Below are 22,237 nucleotides of genomic sequence, written 5' to 3'. Positions count from 1 at the left end.
AAACCTAAGGTCAGGGTGCTGGGGGAGACAAGGGCAGGAGAGCAGAATCCCCGCTGGCAGGGAGTCACAGGAACTTCTCAAAGGTGGTGGCTTTGAAAGATGAGGCCTGGGCACAGTGATGGATCAAAAAGACCAACACATTTGGGGCTTCTGAGCCATGCTCAGTGTGCACAAAAAAGCAAGATAGAGGGCATTTCCCCCCAAGGCCCGTGAAAGGCTTGTTCTCAAATTCCTCTCTGCCACTGAGCTGCCAGTATGTGGCCATTTTGCTCCTCAGTTTCCATATCTATAAAATGAGGATAATATTTTGAAACCCATGTGGCTATTGGGAAAGTTAACTGTGAAAGAAAATTGTCAAGTGACAGATTCATTTTCTTTTCTCTAATAGACAGGGATGGGTCACCATCCAGTCTGGGCAGTATGTTATATCCGGGGGGAAGTCAGGAGTCCATTAGGTTCCTGAAATTGCTCGGAATAATAACCCCTCTGCCCCCATCTGTCTACAACCTGGAGACTTTTCAAAGGCTTTTCGCCATCTATTATCTCAGAGTAACTCTATAGGAGTAAGTGGGGCAGGTGGCTTTGTTTCTATTTTTCAGAAGAAGAAAGTGACTTTCAGAAAGACAAGTGGTTTGCACAACATCTCAAAGCTTGCTGGGTGACCGAGCTTGGATTCAAACTAAGGGGCTGCGTATTCTTAACAACGCTCCTTCTGCAAGTCAGTGTTTATCCCAGAGAGTGGGTCATACAAATGTATGGTGGACACAGTATTAAATGGCATGGAATCCCATCATGAGGAGATTATTTCATTTCAGTCCTCTTGCACTCCACACTGGGGCAAGGGCAAAGTCTCCATGTGGGGCTCCTGTGTTGTTAACACTTGCGAATGTTGTTGGTTTGACCAAGAGAAAATCTGGCCCCAGCCTTAGTGTCTTGCTAGAACTTGCCCTGATATATTGCTAGAAGTCCTTGGCATTGTTGTTTCATTGTATGTGCTTTTCCATTATCTTCTATTTATGCCAAGAGTTACTGGTTTTCCATTTAGTGTGGCATAGGAAAATGTCTTTTTGAAATACGTATTCAAGTTTTTTTAAAAGAAAACACAGGTGCTACTTGGATAGCTTGATTGCACACCTGATCTCTATAATGCCTGAGGTTTGGGAAATGCAGTTACAGGACCCCAAGCAGGACACTGCTGGGTACCATGCTTCTCCCACAGTCTCCTAGGGTGACACCAGTGGCTCCCAAATTCCAACCAAGAAAGGAGCCTGGAAAAGCATCAGCATTCGCGGTGGCTGCTCCCCACACCGTGTGGAAGAATCCACATTGTCAGAGAGCTGTTGACGTCAGGCGGGGCAGGATTTTGCAAGGCCTCTATTTAAAATTCCCCAGAAATTAAATAAGGAGGGTTTGGAGGGAGGAATGCCCTAGACAAATTGTGGAGTGGGTTTGTTTTGTTTATGGACATCGTCTTTAAAGTGGAAATTGCCCCCGTTTTATTTTTGCCCCAATTGAAGAGGGGCTGAACTCAGCTAGAAGGGAGGGGACAGTTGTCAGCCTAAGGCTTTTAGTTGAAACCAACTCAATTCTGGGGCCAAGAAGCCTCCATTTTTAGCAAAGAAAGAAAAAGGAAAAAATGAGCTCAGACGTGTACTTCTTAGGCACTGGAGGAAGCCAGTTTAAAGAATAAGGATGACCTCTTATATTTCAAATGACTGGTAACAGCTGCAGAGGGTTCCCTCAGCTCTTTTCTCCAGACCGGAAATACACATTGAAGGCACCAGACACACTTCTAGTTTCTTTCTATTCTTTTCTCTTTGATTTCTCACCACAACCCTGGTTAGTACATGCTATTTAATATTCTCAACACACTAACAAGGACACTTCAGTCTCTTTCTTCAACCATTTTGAATGACCAAGTATCATTCTAGTTCAAGGTTGGTTTCCTGAAAATGTCGTCCACGCAACACCGTGGAACATGGGATGCTTTTAGATGGTACAGAGAGGCGGTATTAAATACTTCTGCAACTCACAGGGAGAAAAGTTTCAGTTCTCTTCCGAGCCTTCTGATTTATCTCGCTTGATGGTCGCTGTCTTTGACCTCTGTCTACTAAATCTCCTTTGTAACAAAGAGGGAGCAGGCTGCACGCACCGCCTCTTCAGTCTCAGCACAGCTCCAGTTCACTACATGGCTTTTTCTCTGTAATTTCATGGTTGGGGCCAGTGGTCCTAGCTGTTTATTCATGGTGGCAATCTGAAGTTTCCTAAACAAATTATTTTCTTGAAGTTAAAAAAAAAAGGTGGATTGCTTTAAATATATATTTGCTATGTGAACCATGGTATCTGTAGTTCAAGGATATGAAAAAGTCATGCGTGTGTGGAAATATCTGAGGTTTGAGAAATGCTAATCCAAAGTCACTCTCTCCTGGCAAAGCCCTTGGGTAATGTCTTGTGCCAGAAACTCACTTAGCCTAGGTGCCCTTGCCTTACCCAGCCCTGCCATGGGGGCTCACAGAGGGTGAGAGAGAGGCAGCCTGGAGAGGAGGCCTGAAACCACCTGTCAGCCCCCTCCTCTCAGAGGGGAGGCGAGGAGGGGCAGAGCCACTCCTGTGACTCTCCTGAGAATCAGATCTGCTCTGGAGACACTGGTGGAATGGAGAAGTAGATGAGGCGACTGGTTTCCCAGCTCCTCTCTCAGATGGGAATTTGGGGATATAATAGAAAGAGCAGGCAGTGTTGGTCTCCTTCTGCAAAGGAAGGGACAGCTGGAGTCGTTTGTGAGGAGAATTGAGTGGATGCGGTCCTGGGAGTCAGACCTGGGTGCCAATCCTGGTGCTACCCCCTTCTTAGACAGCACCTTGGGTAAGTCACCCAGTCCAGGTGTTTCCTAATGCAGCCTAAGGTTTCAGACTTGGGGCAGACAACTTACTGAACTTACAGTCTCCCAAACTCCAGGACCTTTCTCATCCTCACTGCCAAGTAGGGTGACCCATACAACCCAGTTGCCCAGGACACTCCCAGTTGGCACCTAGTATTTTGGCATAATTATGAATAGCACCCATTTACTCCAAAAAGTTTGGACAGTAAGTTATAAGATCACTGTACTAAACCATATCCTTCCGTCTCTCCATTTACTACTCTTCGTCTTGTCAGATTTGACCTGTCATTACCATCTGTTCAGAACTTTTTTTTTTTTGGCTTCTGATCCTGGCGCAGCTTTCGCTAAAAGAGATGGTGCCACTAGCACAGCGCCTCTGTCCTCCTCCTGGAACTGATTAAAACATCCAACAGGACAGGTTCCCAATAGAACCCCCCCTAGGTTGTAACCAGTGAATTGTCACACCCTCTTTGGATGTGGTCAGCCATCAGCTGCCAATCTGTCAGTGCAGCCCTGCAGCCCCCAGGGGATCGTGGGAGCCCTAAGCCCTGGCAGCTCAGCTCTGACACATCCCAGACCCCTAGGCCAGTGGTTCGCTCCCCCTTATCAGAATCTGGTGTGGCCTGGCCCCCTTCCTTCCTGTTCTGCCTTTCTGCTCAGCACTGCCTGGGGAATGCTCAGAACTGCTTTCCAGGTCTCTGACCATCCCTCGGGAATGCATGTTTCACTTGATCAGGACCAGTGTTGAGGTTGCTCATCTCTGCTCTGGAATTCACCTTCTTCTTCTTCTTCTTCTTTAGAAGTTGGGACCTTTGCCTATTCTGTCCTCTGGCCTTGGAACATCTCTGTGTCTTCCAGGATTGCTCATAGTGGCCTGGCAGGCTCTTTGTCAAGGGCTCTCCAGGCCTCTCACAGCCAGCTGATGAGAGCTCACAGAGGGTGGCGTGTCAGTGCTGCCTCCATCTCCGCCCTGGGTCCATTTGCCCACCGCCCTCCTGCTCAGCTCTTTCCGGTCTGAGCACCCTTCCTCCTGAGAGAAAGGAGTCCAGCGGACCCTCTTCCTCCTTGAGTCACCGTCACGGTCCCGCACCCTCTCTCGGTCTCCTTCAACTTACCCTCTTTCTTACTCTTTCTCTTGCCTGGAACATCAGGGTAAACGCCCTTTTTGTTACCCTGAGCATTTTTTCGGGGATCCACTTGTGAGACTTGAACCTTCCTGACCTGATTCCTTGCAGTTCACATCTCCCTTATCTGTTCTTCTTTCCCAAGTACTGTGCCCCGTCCGTCTTCCCAGGCCTCACTCTGTACAGCCACATCTCGCCCCACCATTCGCATCATCTACAATTGTATTAGCAAATCCCCTTTTGCATCTTCTATCCCTCCTGAGCCACCTTCTGTTCGGGAATCTCTGGCCACGGGCTCACACCTCCGTGCTGTGCTCTGCTTTAGAGTGGGGCACTTGAAGGACAGGAGGACAGGGAGGTTGAAGGTGATTGCCTCTCTTGCTTTGGTCTGGAAAAATCCCCACCATGAAGCACCATGAGCGTTACTGGGTGGACCACAGGTACTCCCACGACTCTGCCTGTCCTGTTCTTCCCACCAGATCACCTCCCCTCCAGATTTGATCTGAGGTTCAAGTCAAGTCTTCTCTAAGAATTCTTCCCTGACTACTCAATCTCATCTGTGGATGTCTGCAGTTCCTCTAGCCAACATTGCAGCAACAACCGCATGTCTGTGGCACAGGGCTGTCTGGGCCCCTCTGCTCTGTAGTTCCTGAAGGGGCCTTGTGCCATCTTGTATTCTCTACTTCACCCTGCCCCTGACCCCTACCCGTGCCAGGCACAGAACCAGACCCAGAGTTTTCAGTAGAGACCTTCCAAGGTTAAGGCCAAATGACAGTGACACCAAGAGTCTCTCTCTCCCTGACACTCCGGACACCTGAGACCCACCTGCCTCCCTGCCCAGCCCTGGCACCAATCATTGAGGGGCACTGAGATCTTGATTCCTTCTTTAAAATTCCCTGTGGTTGGCACTTAAACTTTAGTAATAGTTCTTTGGTGCAACTTCCTAGGAACCAGGCGCGATTCTGAATGCTTTTCGTGGATTAACTGATCTGAACCCTTATAACACTGTGAGATGTAGGCACTACTATAGGTCCATTTTACAGATGAGGAAACTGAGGCAAATGCCCAAATTCATTCAGCTAGTAAGTAGCAGAGCTGGAATTTAAACCCAGGTAACCGGGCTTTGGAGCCCTTAAAACCATTATTCTCTTCAGCCTGGCGCTTTATCATGTGCTCCTTCTCTGCCTCTGAATGCTTATCAGCCAGGCCTTCTCCTGGGTGCCTCACCCGTGGCCTCAGCCTGCCCAGACCCAGCACTGGGCTTCTGGGCCTGTCCAGTGAGGTGGGCAGGCTGGAGCCAAGTTGGGGGAGGGGTGGCAGCCGCCCAGTTCTTGCTGTCTTCTTGCCATGGACTCCACGGAGCCTTCCAAACTGTGATGTAGCAGCCTGTGCTAATGGTCTTGGAATCCAGGCCTCAGGCGCCCAGGGAGAGTGCTGGGGCCCTGGTGGCTTAAGAGCCCCATCTGGGGGAAGGGGAGGCCATGGGCAACAGAGGGGGGTGGGTGCTAGAGGTGGCACCAGAAGAACGGGTCACGCAGGAAGGCAGGGGCTGTGGGGGTGCCTGCGGGTGAGACAGGGGGAGCCTCTTTCCCGCTCCTGTTTGCTTTGGACTGTGGAGGCCACGTGCTGTGAGCTGCAGTGTGTCTTGGCAAGAGGCTCAGTGACAGAGCCTTCTGACCAGGGGAGGCCTGGCCGAGGGTGGGCCGCCTTTCGTTGTTCTTAAAGGCACATGACCACAGCGGCCTGCATTTATAGCACCTCTGGTCCCTCTCAGTTAGAAGCCTCAGATTTGCCCCAAGGTCATGGGAAAGGGGTCAGGCTGGGTCCAGGGCAGAAGCAGTCCCTCAGGGTCCAGCCTTGTGCCAGGTGTGGTGTGACCAGGTGGGCAGCACCGGTGACATGTGCCTGGCCAGGCGCCCTTCAGCCCCCTTCCTCCTCTCAGCATCTCCCCACCTCCGCCATTTGGTGCTCACAGATTCTCACCTCGTCCCCTCCTTCAACTGCTCCAAGGAAAGAACACGGGAATGCCTGGACATGTCACCCTCCCAAAGGAGCCAAAACCTGAGCCCAGGCATGTGTCACGAGTGGAGGCGGTGTTTGAGGCCTAAGACTGTGTCTTCTACTTTTCCTAGCTCCATCACCCACCCTTCTAGAGGCTGCAACTCTTCACATAGGGCTGGGCATACAGTAGCGCCCCATGGGTACTCAGCTCTAACTGGTGTTAGACCACGTGCAGGATCTAGAGGGAAAGAAAAGGCAAGGCCCAGAAGTCACCTAAAGGCTGCTAGGTTCTCCTAAACTCCAAAGTCAGAGTCTCATCCTGCCTCCCTGTCCTCTGGGTTCATACCCAGGGCTGGTGGGCGGAACCCTGGCCTCATCTGCTCCCCACGCCAGCACACAGGTTGCACTGTATTGCGCCCATCCTGTGTGCCATGCAGGGGGAGATGGGGAAGGAGAGCCCAAGTCCTGACGGTGTGTTCTCTGCGGGGTCCTCGTGCCTGGAACAGGGCCTGGCATGTACCACGTGCTCAGTAAGTACTTGGTTATTGAGTTCACCATATGTCCCTGATGCCAGGCAACCCTGTAGTCAGATCACATTATCCTGTTATGATGAGGCTCAGAGAGGGCCAATGACCTGCTCCAGGTCACGCAGCCAGCACTTGGTGAAGCCATGGTCCAAACTGAGGTCTGTCTTGGAATAGGAGGCTAAGAGGAGCCTATGGGCTGAATCCTGGGGCCAGCAGGACTGGGAGCATGGGGAGAGTCAGGGAAGGCCTCATGGTGGACGATACATGGAAAGACGGAGAAGTTTCAGAGGGAGAGGAAGGAGCAGGGTCCCCCTCCCCCACCAACTTTTATCCTAGGCTGAGTTGAGACTCGGAAGACTTTATTAACATCCTAATTGTGTGCAGCTGGCCTCCTCTGGCCCTAATGAGCTCATTATCCTCTCATTAAGGAGGCCATTGTGGCCTGGTCACCCTGGGGACAGCAGTGGCCTGGGAGTGCCTGTCACTTCCTGCCACTCTCAGCCAGGCTCAGCCCCTTCCCAGAGGGGCTAAGGCCCCCAGCCCCTCTCCTGGCCCCTCTCCCAGGTCCTCCCATCTGCATTCTCTGTCTCCATCTCTGACTCTGTCTCTCTCGGTCTGCCTCTCTTTCTGTCTCTCTCTCACTCTGTCTCTGTCTCAATTTGTGTCTCACTCTCAATTTCTAGCTCTACTTCCGTCCCTCCCCCAGTGCCAGCATTGGGAAGCCCCAATTAGAATCAATTTGAGAGGGCTTAGAAATTGGCCAAACAGATGGGCCCCACTGGCCGCTTCACTGAAGATTATGCTCAACCTGGAAAGAGGGAGGGTCTCGCTCCTGGGCCTGAGCTTTTCCCTCTTGGATCTGGGGCTCCCCCTTCCCTGCCCGGAGCTGGAGATGCTATCCAGGCCACCCCAGTGTTGCTTTCTCCTCCCCTCAGCCCCTGGGCCATTGTGAAGTGGGTTGTTATTGGGGCCCACCGAGCAGGGCTGGCTGTGTGTGATGGGTGACACTGCTGTTCTTTCTGGGCCCTGGCCTGTCAGGCAGCCTGGCTGAATTATATTCTTCTTCTGGCACTGTGGAGGTGCCCACAGCCAAGCCAGCAGCAAGCTCTTTTTTGCAGGACCTGAGACAGAAAGGACCTGAGGCTTGAACCCATACAGCCCAGCTCTGCACATTTCAAGGCTGCAGTGGAAGCCCAAGCCAATGTTCTCAGGCAAGGTGGGCAGGGACCACCAAGCCATGAAGACGATGAAGGTCTCACCCCAAGTCTTAGAGGTGCAGCAGGAGCATAGGATCCTAAGTTGCTGCCCTGGGGTGAGGAGATGATCACGGTCAGCTGATAATGTGGCCCAGATTCCCTAGAAGCTTCTGGTGCAGTGGAGATTTTGAGGTAGAAAGGACTCATAGAAAGCCCTGGCACATCCATGGGGTACCTAGGTGGTGAGGTGCATAGCATCACGCCACCCTGCCCAGTAGGCACCTCAGCCACACATTTGTCCTCTCGGCAAGTCTCTGCCCAGCTGCTCCTGAGTGTTAGGCCTATGCAGCAGACGTAGGAGGAGGGCAGGCCTGCCCCCAGGAGTTTCTCTGGGCAGACAAGTCTAGATCCATGAGGGAGCAGAACGTACAAGGAAGCGTTCTCAAAGAGTGTAGTAGGAGGGAGGGGAGAGGTGCCACCAGTGGAGAAGAGACCTGAATACTGGAATCATGAGGCCTTTGGAGCCAAGGAGAAAAGTCCATGCAGGGGGCTGGTCCCTGAGATGACCATGGGGGGAGAGGAGGAGAGCAAGAGGTCAGCAGGCTGGTGAACTCACTTCACATCAGATGTGAACACAGACAAGTTTGGATGGGACCCATGGAGAAAATCCGCCTGGAGCCCTTGGAGGGGCTTGCCTCCTTCACCTCTGCTGAGGATGACTTTGAAGCCCAAATTCCAGAAGTAGAGAGAAGGCTTAGACGACAGTGACCCCAGCCATCCAGGAGACCACCAAGTTGCTTACTTTCCTGGGAAGCCATGGGCTCATAAAAGGCAAGGCGGGAATATTCTCCCAGTGGAGACAGAGAGAAAGTAGGTTGTTTCAGAGGGTGGAGGGGCAGTGGGCACACCTTGGTGTAGAAAAAGAGGCTGGGAGGGGCTGGGCATAGAGGGATCATGGCAAATCCTTAACAAGTCACATGCTTCTCAGCTCCACTATTCCTTGAGGCACATCCCGTTTTGTCTGATGACAATAAGATCCCTGGCTCCAGCCTAGGGATCCCCCTCTCCTGGGGACAAAGGCTCCCCTTTGAGGCCAGGCCTTCAGGGTACTTCTTTGGCCTACTGGGACTTGGCTTGGCTTTGAGGGGTGAAACTGGGGTGGTCACTTTGGGGAGGGTCTGGATGAGATGTGGGAGCCAACACCTGTGTGCTTTTGGCATTGGGACCTGGACCTGGGGAGTCATATGAGAGCCTCAGCCTTCAAGACCCTCCCAAAAGTGACTCCAAGTTGGGGATTGTGGCGACTGCTATTGGGGGCTCTTGGAGGTTATCCTGGGGAGGAGGGATATGGGGAAGGACTGCTTACTCAGAGTGATGTGAAGGGCTCCATCCTCACCTGCTGAGGGCTGTGGTATTGGGTGCCCAGTGGACTTGAGGTTTATTCTCCAACTTGACTCTTGATGGTGGACCTTCCATCATGAACCTTGGTGATTGCTGGGCAGGGATGGTATTATGCGGACTTGCTCAGTTCCAGTGATTGAAACTGCTCTGGCTGAGTCAAACAGCACAGGAAGGTCATTGGCTAGTTGTTATTAGAAGTCCAATGGGGTGGTCTAGCTTTTAGCACACCTGGAACCTGGAGTTCAAATGATGTTAATCAGGACAGACTTTCTCCATCTCTTGACTTTGCTGCTACTTTGTTGACTTAACTCTCAGGCCGCCTCTTCCCACATACTCCTGTGATTCCCACGTCTGTTCCTGAAAAAGCCCCTGAACCATTACGGTGTCTTGGGAGATGACAGACCAGTCAGAAGATGATTGGCCGGACATGCACATCCCTGTGGTCAAGAGGCAGAGCCACAGGGCAGGAAGCCCTATGAGATGAGAATCCCTGTCCCGTGACCTCCAGTTAGGCTCTGTGGAAGAATACCTGGGGCTGGGGCTTCTTGGAAGAGGCTGTTGAGGTCCCTGAGAGTGCTCCCCTAGAGGCTGGGAGAGGGGAAAAGACGTCTCAGGCAGAGACTCCTGCAAAACCATGCCTTCTGGCTTCTTTGGGGCCTCCATCAGCCACAGCCTCTTGAGCGGCCACACCATTATGGCCTGGGCCTCCGGGAGGATGGTGGTGCTACTCCAGGCAGCCCACTCGGTGGCCCCGTGCATGGTAGGTCCAGAATGTGCAAGTGGCTATAGGTGTGATGAAGGTGGCCCACACTCATCCCACTCAAGAAAGACAGGGAATTTACCTGAATCTGGCAGAGGGAAGGAAGAAAGACATCCACCCCAGGTTCCAGAGGGTCAATGACCCAGCTAAGGCCTCTGAGCCAAATGGGCCTGGGCCTCAAGAGTTTGGACCTCGTGTCCAGGGCTTTTTCTTTTCTTTTCTTTTTCTTTAAGACTTGTATTTTAGAGCAGTTTCAGGTTCACAGCAAAACTCAGTGGAAAGTACAGAGGTTTCCCATGTACCCCCTGCCCCCACATATACACAGCCTCCCCCATTATCAACATCCCCCATGAGAGTAGTACATTTGTTACACTATTGATGAACCTACACTGACATATCTTAATCACCCAGAGTTCATAGTTTACATTCGGGTTCAGTCTTGGTGCTGTACATTCTATGGGTATGGACAAGCCTATAATGACATGTATCCATCGTTGAGGTATCATACAGATGTTATGGCATTTCATGGGCTTTGAAGAGCCACAAGCAGAGAGCTGTAGAACTCCCTGGAAAGGGTGGGGCTCAGTATGCATTCAAGACTAGATGACAGGCTATTTGCTATCCCAGGCTTGTCACACAGGGCAGTGGGGACCCAGTTGAAGACCTAAGAGATGACCCTGGGTTCTGAGGTCCCGTGCAGTGGTGAGACTATTTTCCTCTGTCTTTCTCCGTTGTCGTCACAGAAGCCCTCAGGCAGCCTCCTCCACCTCCCAGCGCTAAGCCCGGCTGGGAGTACCTGGGAGCCCCCCACCCAGTATGCCCCTCCTCAGGCAGCCACCTGCTGCTGTGGGCAGTGACGTGGCCTCAGTGATGCCCAGGGAGAAGCCCTGTGGTCTCTTGACAGGGAACAGTGCAGATTTGGAGCTCTGTCATGGATGGAAGAGAGAATCGGTGCCAAATTGCTTTGGGAGGCAGAGAAGGATTGGGATGGGATGGGGGCGAAGACAAGATCCTGTAAAGAGTATGTTCTAGGAAGGGACTGAAGCAGTTAGCAGAGTCCCAAGACCCGGTTGCTCGGAGTACTTTGCTCAGTCAGCGTTTGTTTGAATGATGAATTAATGAACCAATGAACAAGACAGACAATGAATGAGCCTTTATTATTTGGCCATGACCGTCAAGGGTCACTCGAGTGTGCAGTGCCCACTTAAAAGTGTCAGCACACTTAAAAGGCAGCTGTGAGTATCACTGACGTGAAAATACCACTGACCTGTGCTGGGGAAAGCAGAACAGTGACCACTGAAAGGTATCTGTGAGGCATCGAAGCCCAGATGCCTTTGAAAGCAGAGACAGTGGCCAAACTCCAGGCCAAACCAGTGGTCCTAATGGTCCGTTGAAAGACCCTCAAGAGTCTCTGTTTGGCCAGAGCTCCCTTGGCCTTTCTTGCAAAGTGACTTTCACACATTGGACATACTGTTTCAATTTCATTTTTTAATTTTTTCATCAAACATTTGTGTAAGTTTAGATAGCAGTCCTTCGGGCCTCTTCTCAGGGAGCGTGTCGATCTCTTCTTCCTTAGTGAGGCGCAGGCTCCTTGAGGCTGGATGTGGGCCGGGCATTTGCCAGGTGGCAGGCTCTCTGGCTCTGTGCCCTCCACGTTGCTCCTTCCCCCTTCCAGGCCCCCAGCCTGCCTCTGCCATCCCACTGGGCTCTCATGGCCCTGTTCTCTCTTGTCCCCTCTGCAGGCTGGTGGTTCGTGAGCACCTCTGAGGAGCAGGGCTGGGTCCCTGCCACCTACCTGGAGGCCCAGAATGGTACTCGGGATGACTCAGACATCAACATCTCCAAGACTGGGGAAGGTAAGGGCCTGCTGGTTCAGGGCAGGAGGGTCGGGTGGGTAATGGAGCAGGTGCGGGGAGGTGGCTGCCTCTGGGGTCCCCAGGGATTGGTGCCCACCCCATCCCTGGCCCCAGAAGTGAATCCAAGTCCTCTTGGAAGCAGCTTTCCTACTCTTCTCCCTAAAACCATGAGAACCCTGAAGTGAGCTGGACCATGTGCCAGCCCTTTTACTTGGGATCCTGTCTCACTGAGGCTGACCCACAAGCTCACCTCCCAGCCCAGGCCTGTCCCTGCTGGCACGACGTGGGGCTAACATTAGGTGGGGAAATTCCCTTGGGGTGTGGATCTCAGACTTTGACAACTTTTGGGAAGAGACTGGGGAGAACAGTCTTAGGGCTAGATCCCCAAAGCTCCGTCTCCCCCTAGAAGCCCTGGGTTCCTCTGGGGACCCCACAGAGATCCCCATCCCACGCTATGCTCCCTGCACAGGGATGACCCCAAGGGGCTGTGTGCACACAGCTTCTGCTGTGCGTGTGTTGTTCTGCTCAGAGGCCTCTGCTCCAGGTGTCTGTTAGTCTGGCCGAGGGTGCAGAGTCACAGCAACCAAGGACTGGCTCCGGCCCCTGCACCATTAGCCTCTCTGATTAGCTCTGGCCCAGTGAGGTTTTTCTGGATCTTTCTCATTGCATTTCAGAAAGCCTGCCTCTCCCACCTCCCCAGGCCATCACTGGCCTGGACAGCCTGTCTATGGACTCAGGTATTCCCCGGAGCAGGCTGCCCAAGCCAGTGAGTGTGAGCCACCACTAGTTCCTGGCCCCCTGCTCCTAAAGGCTTCCAAACCTCCTAAATCCTGGCAGCAAGAACACTTGCCCTAACGGTCAGTGGGGGCTGTCCAAATGGGCACGTCTGCGAGCCAGAGGGATGGAGCCCTGCCACCCAGGGCTCAGGCCACCTCCAGGCCTGCCCCCTCCCCCCACCATTCCCCACTGCCCAGGCCAAAATAAGCAGCCCGCCAAGTGCCAGCATCTTATTCATCCTTCCCCTAAATGTCGGTTACTCAGCAGGCAGTTGGAACCCCACCCTTCCTCTCGTGTAAAGGCTTTAATTCAGTCCCTTGACCAGAGCTGTAGCCCCTGCAATACACATCCACCTTGTGACAGGTTTCCAGGGACGAGTCCCCATATGTTCAGGCTGGGTGCTCAGTCATTCCTGGCTGCTCCTTGAGCCCTGGGGTTTGGCCTGCACCTCGTCTCACCTCTGGTTCCAGTGCACCTCTGCAGCGGTGGAGGGTCTTGGTCCCTGAGCTGGGTCTGGTTTAGTTTGTCTACAGTCGCCAGGCCTCAACTGCTACCCACTTCCACATTCTAGGGGGCATCCCAGGGCTTCTCAGAAATAACGATCCCTAGAGTACCCGGCCTGGTGCTTTAAATGCCTTTGCCTCTACCTTGGGGGGGTTCTGTTGCGATCCCCGTTTTCCTGATGCAGGAACTGAGGCTTTGAGCTACGTGCTTGTCTTCCTAAGGCTTGAGCCTGGTCGGCCTCCTTTGCCTGTGGTCTTCACCACTGTGCTACATACCTCTCCGTGCAGCGTTTTGCTTGTAAGCAACTCTAGGAGGGTGTGTATGTGGAATCAGAGCCCTGCCTGAAAAGGCTATGCCAAGAATGTCAGAGCAGAGATGTTGGGTTGATGATGGAGGACCAGGACAGGACCTGAGTGTGCAGGAAAGAGCCTGAGAGGTATGTGGGCACAGATGCCAACCTAGTTGGAAGAGAGAGTGGGTGCTTTGCACAGAACAAGCAGTAGTGGGTTGTAGAGAATTTTAACCTTCATGGAGTAAGAATCAGGCAGCCAGTGCAGGTTCTGCATTCAGAGGTGTGTGTGTGTGCATGTGCACCCTGGGTAACCCTCCCTAAAATAGGTTCCTCTGCATGCTTTTGATAGGACCTGTATGTCAGTACCCCTGGCAGCCCTTGGGCAGCTGTGAATTCCATCATCACATCTTGGGCATCTCTGCCCAACTCGACTGAAGGGCTCCGGGCTCAGTACCCCACCCCAAGGCCCCAGCAGCTGTGGCATGTCTGCCAGTCTGTCTGCAGCTGCAGCTATGTGGCTAAGAGATGAGCCCACTCTGGTCCTCTCTCTGGCCATCTCTACCCCAGTCTTGTTGCTGTCCCATCATAGGTCCCTTAGCCCTCTAGACAGAATTGGAAGCCTTCATCCCCTCAAAGCTTCCCTAACAGCTCATGGTTCATTGCTTTGGAAAGCAAGAGACAACTAGCTGTTTTGGTTTATTTCGATTATCAGACATTCTGGCATATGTTCGTGTTTCTCCTGAAGCCAGGTGTGCTGCATAGAATTCAGAAATGTTAGCAGTAGTGGGTGGGAGAGCTGGAGTGGAGGTGGAGGCCCTCTCGCCCACTGATGATGATGAGCCCGACATCCAAGCCCGACACTGGCAAGGTGCTTTAGTAGAACTACCAGATCCATCACCTCTCAGAGGTGAGGACATGGAGGCCTGGAGAGCTATCATCTCTACAGGGCCCCCAGGTCAGTTTGTGGCAGAGCCAAGACCAGAACCTGGGTCCCTACCTGTGCTTCTGTGACCCCCAGCCACCAGCGATGCCCTGCCTTCTTCCTGGTGGGTTCACACTGGCACCGGCCCCCTATCTGGGCCTTCTTCATTGTTGGCAGGCTAAGGGGCACAGGATCGAGGGAGAAGAACAACGTGGCGGGGCCTAGAGTCCAGGCTCCGGAGTGAGACTGCCTGGATCCACTTGCTGCCCTGACACTCAGGTGTCTGATGCAGAGGCTTCCTTAACATCCTGTGCCTCTGGTTTCCCATTTCTAAAATGGGGACAGTGCCAGCCACGTAGAGCTTTTGTGAGGTTCCAGTGAGGTGGTCTTTGTAAATGGTTTAAACCAGGTAAACATCACTTACTGCTAAGGTGGCCCCTGGCCTGGGCATCAGCTGAAGTTCCTCTGTCCACAGAGAAATCACACACACCTGCTGGGAGGTCCACTCTCAGAGTTCCTCCTGGTCTGGCCTCACGCTTGGCGTCATTTGTGTTCCACAGAGCCTGCTCAGTCCCTGTTAGGTGGTATTGACCCCAGTGACAGATGAGGAAACAGAGGCCAGACTGGGACAACAGCTTGCCAGGGACATAGTAACCTGGCAGTGCAGCCTGGACTGAATCCACACCTCCTAACCTTTGGTCCAGGCCTCCCGCTTATAAGCATCAGGTCAACCAGGCCACTCTCCTCCTTCTGGGAAAGTGAATCCTTCCCAGGAGACCTTGGTGGGGTTTGACCTGGGTGTGTTTGGACAGTTCTACTCTAACTGCTGGCCTCCCCCCACCCCAGACCTGGGCAGCCTGTCACCCTCCTTCTGCAGGGCCAGGAGGTAGGGGGCCACTTGGCACCTTGGAGCCCTGGTCTGCTGTCCTTTCCAGGGGAGTGTTCCCTAGAAAGGCAGGGATCATCTGCAACTGGGCCACAGTAACCAGAGGACCAGTGTAAGAGACCACCCGAGAGAGGGCGGTCTAGATGAAAGGGGTCTGGAGCAGTGAGCAGCCGGGAGGCAGGTCCTCTGTCATCAGAACTCCAATGGATAGCGTGCGGAGAAGGGGCCTCCACTCTTGTGTGCACGTCACTCAGCACCATTTCTTAGGGGTTGGCCGTGTGCCAGGCCCTCTGCTGGGCCCTGGGGATGCAGAGACTCAAAGTCTTTGTCCTCAACAGACTCACTTCAGTGGGGATTACCGAGAAAGCAGAGACAACAAACCCAGAGCTGTAAGAGCTATAAGCTCTGCGAGAAAGGGGCCCCCAGGCTCTCCTGGGCACATTTATTCTTCCACACATGGTACCTGGCACATGGTGGCTAGTTCACAAGCAGGACTTGGTGAGTGAGTGGGTGGCGGCGGGCAGATGGATGTAAGGGCCATGCGGTGGGGCCCCCTGCCCTCCTGGGAACCGGCAGAGCAATGGCGGGAGCATGAGCCCTCCCTAGGGCTGCAGCGGAGGGCCGTCCTTGTGCTAGGCTGGAGCCAAGGACCCTCTCCACCTCTCAGGTGCTGGGATTCTAAATTCATAGCCCCTCCCAGGTTCAGGGGCAAAACCCCCCAGGGTTTGGCTTTGGTTGAGTTTTCCCCCACATGCCAACATTGTTGCATGTCACATCTGTCCCCATCCAGCAGTGGTGTGCTGCTGGGGCTCCATCCAGGTGCTGATGACCTGGGATGAACCTTCCCTCCCTCCATCCCTTCCCCGCCCCATCCCATCTCATCCTCATCTCCATTCTCTCCGCCCGTTCCTGTCGGCTACGTGTTCCATCGCCATCTCCCACGCCAGTGTCCAAGAGACGCAAGGCCCACCTGCGGCGCCTGGATCGTCGGTGGACCCTGGGCGGGATGGTCAACAGGCAGCACAGCCGAGGTGACCGTGGGAGCCAGCTTCTCCTCACCCGCAACTGCCACCTCTCTCTCTCACTAACACCTCTCCTCCTCCCCGGGCTCTGGTCTGCCCTGCCCAGTGGCCTCCTCACCCAGATTCACTGGCCAGACTTTTCTCTTGCCTACTGCAGCTGGGGAAGCAGCCGGGAGGAAGGTGGATGCAGGGGCTGTTTGGGGATTGGGATGACACTGGGGGCGGCTCTGGCTTCTTCCAGCGTCCTGGGGGTGGGGGTCATGGGACTTAGGACATAATTTTGGGGACTCTAAGAGAGGCCACATTTGCCCTGGAAGCTGCAGATTAAGAAAACTAAGTATAAGAGTCCAAGTCTCTGCAGGGGTCGTCCCAGTCACACCCACCCTTCATTGCCTCTTTCCTCCAGGAAGGTGCTCCCTCAGCCAAAGCTGTTCCAGCGATTACTTAGGGACAGAGTAGGAAGGAGGAACAACCCACAGCCCTCCTCCTCTAGCCAGCTCCTGGGGAACTAGAAAGGGAGCAAAAGCCAGACCCGGCCTGGCCCCAGGGTGCAGCCCCCACAAGCTCTGATGGAGGTATCAGGTCCGGTCAGGAGCCTCCAGCATCTCCACACTAGCCGTTGGGACTTCAGGAGGGGCCTGATCAAGAAGATTCCGGGGAGGCCCCAGGCCTGCCACATAGGCTGATCGGGAACTGAGATTTATGCAGGTTCAGGACCTTTCCTTTTTCTTTTTTTTTTTTTTTGTGAGGAAGATCAGCCCTGAGCTAACATCCATGCCAATCCTCCTCTTTTTGCTGAGGAAGACTGGCCCTGGGCTAACATCTGTACTCATCTTCCTCCACTTTATATGGGACACCACCACAGCATGGCCTGACAAGCAGTGCATCGGTGTGCTCCCGGGACCCAAACCCAGGCCGCCAGCAGCAGAGCTCGCGCACTTAACCGCTATGCCATAGGGCCGGCCCCAGGACCTTTCCAACATCCAGGAGCTTGGGAGGAAGGGAGAGTAGAGGCAGGCCCCTGAACAAACCCCTAAACATCTGCAGAGCCCCAAGGGCAGTGAGTGGCTAGTTTCTCCTGCCTCAAGGAGAGCACATCATGTGTGTTTCGGGCAGTGCCAGCACAGCTGGGAGGTGTGTAATAAGCACTGGCCTCTAGAATGGCAGGGATGCCTGGTGACTCATACCCCCACCCCCAAAGCTTGTTCCTAAATGACTGCGAGACCATGTTGTGGAATCTGCCCCCAAGCCCTGGGCGGCATGAAGCCTGGACTCGGGGTTGGCCACCGCCGTGGCAAGCTTGGCGTCAGGCTCAGAGTGCTGGCTCTGAGGAACCCAGCTTGTCCTGAGGGTGGGGCATGGGTTGGACCCTAGGGGCTGGTGCACGGCAGGGGGCTAAGTTGTGGACACAGCAAGAACAGGCTGAATGTAAAGCAAAGGCATCCTAGAGCTGGGAGAAGTGGGACAGCATTGCTGGCAGGCCAGGCTGGGACACAGCCCTCAGCCTTGGTGGCAAAGGAGAGCAGGATGCTGGCCTAGGAGAACAGCAGGGAGAAAGGCTTGACCTTCCCCCATCGCCTCCAGCATCTGCTCCAAACACCATCATACACTGAGCCCCAGATACAACTGTCTCCACAACCACGCAGACACGTGCAGCCGGTGAAACACTACCACCAGTGCACAGCCCTGTTGGCCACAGGCGTGGCTACAGTACACTGTCCCATCCAGTCCCCACACAGCTGCACATCCACGGTCCTGTGCACACAGCCACTAATGGATACGCATGTGTAATTCCACTTATGCAACCACACATAGACTGTTCCATCTATATGTTATTTACACAGTCACAGATACATTATCCACACAGCTAACTGCTCACAGCCACGTCATGTGTGCACCTCTGCAGCAACACCACAAGTACACATAGAGCTTCATTTACAGTCTTGTATACATCAGCCCTCATACCACGTGTACACGGGCGCTGTGTTCCCAGTTATGAACATAAGACAAATACCCAACTAAACGCCTGATTCTACAGTCACCCATGCATATGCAAATACATGCCCACAACTTCTCTCTCTCTCTCAAATAACAGACCTAAACAACATGATTTCCCAGTCTTAGCCCTAAGTTAAATCAGGCAGCCAAGAAAAGCTTGCAGAGAGTTGGCTGGGAAAAACATTGCTGCAAACAGCCGAGCTGACGGGGGGAAGCGGGCAGTGGGTCATATATAACCAGACAAGAGAAAAGCAGTGCTTCCCCGGGGCCTCCACTCCCTATTCCCTCAGCCAACCAGGCCTTGGAATCAAAAGGCCCCTTGCAGTGGGGTTGGGTAAGTTGTGGGGGCCGGGAGGGGAGCCGGGGAGACTGCTGACGGAGGGGAAAGTGTTTGGAAAGAGGAGGCGTCTGTGGTTTGGAAACTGCAGGGCTCTCCAGCCCCTGCCTCGAAAACCAAAACAGGCCTGTCCACCTCCCCCAAGCCAGCCACCCACCCACCCACCCCCTCCATGGGCGGCCTGGCCAGCCCTCCCCGGGGCAGGGTTGCCACCATCCTTTGATGGCACATCAGAGTGACCACAGCCTCAGTGCTTCCCAGAATCCCTGAGGTGCCCCCCGGAACTCACAGCTCCCCTTCCCCCAACTCTGATTCCTAAGGGGCATCTCTTCTAGAGACCCCAACCAACCTGAATGCCTCACTGTCCACTAAGGCCATTTCCATCTGTCTGGGCATCCTCCTGTCTGCCCCTCTCCTGGTGGGGTTTGTGGCCCCAGTCCATTAGAGGGGTTGGCTCTGCTTCCTCCTCTGGGAACCCTGTGAGTTGAGGACCTGAGACCTATGTGGCACATGTCCACATGGAGGTAATCCACACTTCATCCATCTGAGCCAACTGTGGCAGAGAACTGAGCCCCTAAACAGACTAATTGGAAGAGTTGCCCTGCGTGGGACCTAGATTCTCATCACCTGGAACCTACACAGTGACAGGGCAGAACAAGCCTCCGAGCCAGCCAGATCTCTTACTGGGAGCACAAACTCCCAGAGATCTGTGTTCACGTCAGCCCCAGGGCCACCATGAATAGGGCCTTTTGCAGGAGCAGCTCAACTTTACTGGGTAAAACTGATATCCTGGATTCTGCCCACCCCAGAAGGGTCAGGGGAAAGTGGGGCGCTTACATGGCCCGCAGGGCTCTGTTTTCAGCACACATGGGGCTGCAGCGGCTGGTGCTTGGGCCTCGCAGCTGCAGAGCTGGAGCCCATGTGACACAGTGTAGGCCCTGTTCTCTGCCATGCGGCAGGGCTGGGCTCCTCTGATCTTCCTGAGAGAAGGACTGTAATTTTTCCCTGCAAAAGCTTTGCCTAGGAAAACTTTAATGATGGCTTCCTGCTCAAACCACAGGCTTTTAAAAATAGCCCAGCTGAACAAAGGCAAAATGTGGAGCGCAGGGCTTGCCTCACCCAAACCTCAGAACTCCAGGTCCCCGGGGCCTGTTGCTGCCCCTCCGGCCACCGCCCAGGCCAGGATTTGCCGTGCCCCACTGGAAAATGGAGCAGGACCAAGAGCAGGCGGGAGAGCTGAGGGTTGGACTGTGGAACCCTGAACTTCTCAAAGGCCCGAGTCAGAATCCGGCTGGACAAGGTTCTCAAGCAGTCTTGGCAGCTCTCCCCAGCATGGCTGGATGGGAATCTGAAAGCGTCCAGGAGCTGGTTGATGCTGAGAAAGGCCTGCAGCTGAGAAAGGTTTGCAGTTGAGAAGAGCATGCTGAAGAATTGTGCAGGCTCCCACGGGTCGTCATTCACCTTGTGCCTTTTGGCAGCCTTTAACATTTGGCCAGCGGCCCATCCTTGGGGCCTGACAGGGCAGCTGCCTGCATCCCAAAGGGAGCCACTATCTCAGCCCAGCACAGGGCCGCGAACAGGACCCCGATAATCCAGGGAAGAAAGAACAGATGGCCCTCCTGCAGAGGGTCGAGGTGGCAGCTGCCCCCCCTTCCCTGTTGCTGCCCATCAGGGTCCAGCTGAGGAGTCCAGGGGGAGGCTGTCGCAGCTGGGGGTGGGGGGCAGACATCTTAGAGACCAGCGTTCCGCACGAGTGTCCTGCTGTTTTGAGCTCCCAGAAAGTCTCCCCTGAGTGCTGCTGCTCAGCTTCTCCTTCTCTTTCTCAATGCACCCTGTTCCTCTGGAGCTCCTGCTGTGTGCCAGGCACTGTCTCAGCCACGGAGAACACCCAGGCCGGAGAGGACAGCATAGGTTCAGGGTCGCCCTCCCAAAGGGCGTGGCCAGATGGGCCAGTTCTTCCCTGCCTGTCTGCTCCTTGTTCTTCCAGAGGGTGGGGCTGGGGGAGTATGCTCCATCCTGAGGCCTCCACCGTCCTCTGGGGGGGGCTCTCCACCTGGAAGGCAGGGTGTCTGTGGCCAGCCAGCTGTGGATCCAGCTGTCAGGGGCTTCCTGGGGGCAGGCAGAACTGGCCCCCGGCAGACAGAAGCAACACCTCTCTGGAAGCCTAAGTAAGGACCTGTGTGGAGGCAGCAGGCCCCCCTGCTGGGAGAGAGGCTGAGGGAACCAGGGAAGACACGGTCGTTCAGCCTCCCCACGCCTGCCCCCGAAGCTCTTCTTGAGCTCCGACAAGGCGCCTCTTCCCCAGTGCCTGGGGAGACCCTGAACGAGGCCCGCAGTCACACCTGCAAGACCAGAGCATGCCGCTCCCCAGAGGGGTCTGCCGCACCACGTGGTCAGCTCCGCACGCTGTCCTCCAGAAGACGCACAGGCACACTGGCCCACTCGGCTCCAGGAGGTCTCACCTGGCTGTGTTGGGCTCGGCGTTGCCATTGCTTATTTGGCCATGGGACCCTTATCTTAACAAGACACATATAACCACTCCTGTGGGACCTGTGTTCCCTGGAATCCTCTTGGGGAAGTTATGTAATTAGTGGTCAGGGAAGGCTTCCCAGAGAAAGTGCCCCAGGAGCCATCAGAGGGTCAGACAGAGGAAGGATTTAAGGGGTTGAGGTGAGAGAAGGGCCCAGATAGCAAGTCTGCACCAGATGGAAGTGTGGTACCTTCAGGGAAGGAGAGGGCATGTCATGGGGCCTCAAGGCATTCAGGGGACACCCAGGGTTGGTCTCAGACTTCCTGACACGGGCCCCTCAAGAGGCAGGTTTCTCCTAACCCTGCCTTCAGCTCTGGGAGTTTCTGGGACCCTGAGGACCCCAGGCCCCAGCAGCCTGGCTGTCTTTGTTGGGCTGGGAAGCTGGGAGAGCCTCTACGTTGCCCAGGGCTCTGCTGGGCTACCCGGGCCCTGGCTGGCTTTGGCACACACTGGAAGTGAGGCCTGGTCCCTTCTCTTCTATGCCTTTCCCTGGAAAAGCCAGAGGCTAACCCAGTGCACCTTGGCAACCAGCTAAGCAAGGCCAGGCCAGGGAAGGAGGAGGAGACAGGAGGGAGGACCCGCATCCCAACCTCAAATAATTGTGCTTTCTCGCTTTGCCCGCCACCCGCAGAGGAGAAGTATGTCACAGTGCAGCCTTACACCAGCCAAAGCAAGGATGAAATTGGCTTTGAGAAGGGTGTCACTGTGGAGGTGATCCGGAAGAATCTGGAGGGCTGGTGGTACATCAGGTAGGAGCACCCGCAGAGGAGCGAGATGTCTCTGCCACCCTGGCCCTCAGGCCCCAGTCCTAGGCAGCAGAGTGGACTGCAGGGTGGCCGTGGGCACAGCGGGCAGGTAGATACTGACAGCAGCTTTGCACCCACGGCCTGGGCTTGGCTGCTCCAAGTCTGCACAGCTGAACAGCTGAACAGCTTGAACAGAGAGTGTTCATCTTGCAGATTTTCTCCCAGGACACATAAAGCAGAGCCTGAGCCATAGCCGTGGGGTACAGGGGCCCCGGCTCAGCTTGCAGGCAGTGGTGCAATCCCTCCCCAGGCCTCTGCCAAGAGGGTCCAGCACATCTGAATTTGGTTTTCTGTGTCCGGCCTTGGCTGCCTGGCACGCTGTGCAGCTCCGCTGCCTGGAGCGCTGGCGTCCATGGGCCTTGCTGAGGTCCCAGCAGGCAGCCCCTGCTGCCCACGGCTCAGCACTCGGGGCCCCGGATG

At 54.6% G+C, this 22,237-nt stretch overlaps 1 protein-coding gene across 4 annotated transcripts in view; it reads left to right on the top strand.

The window, feature by feature from the left end:
- Positions 1-22,237, top strand: part of SH3PXD2A (SH3 and PX domains 2A) — a 242,671-nt gene that overhangs the window by 196,742 nt on the left and 23,692 nt on the right. For 2 of the 4 annotated variants that reach the window (XM_058543935.1, XM_058543933.1), the window contains 3 exons: positions 11,630-11,743; positions 16,072-16,155; positions 21,643-21,760. In XM_058543935.1, coding sequence (XP_058399918.1) covers positions 11,630-11,743; positions 16,072-16,155; positions 21,643-21,760 — 316 coding nt within the window. The remainder of the gene's footprint in view (positions 1-11,629; positions 11,744-16,071; positions 16,156-21,642; positions 21,761-22,237) is intronic. The other 2 variants (XM_058543934.1, XM_058543936.1) reach the window with 1 other exon arrangement.

The sequence above is a fragment of the Diceros bicornis genome, chromosome 6, assembly GCF_020826845.1.
Source record: "Diceros bicornis minor isolate mBicDic1 chromosome 6, mDicBic1.mat.cur, whole genome shotgun sequence".
NCBI lineage: Eukaryota > Metazoa > Chordata > Mammalia > Perissodactyla > Rhinocerotidae > Diceros > Diceros bicornis.
This window is presented reverse-complemented; position numbering and strand designations above follow the sequence as displayed.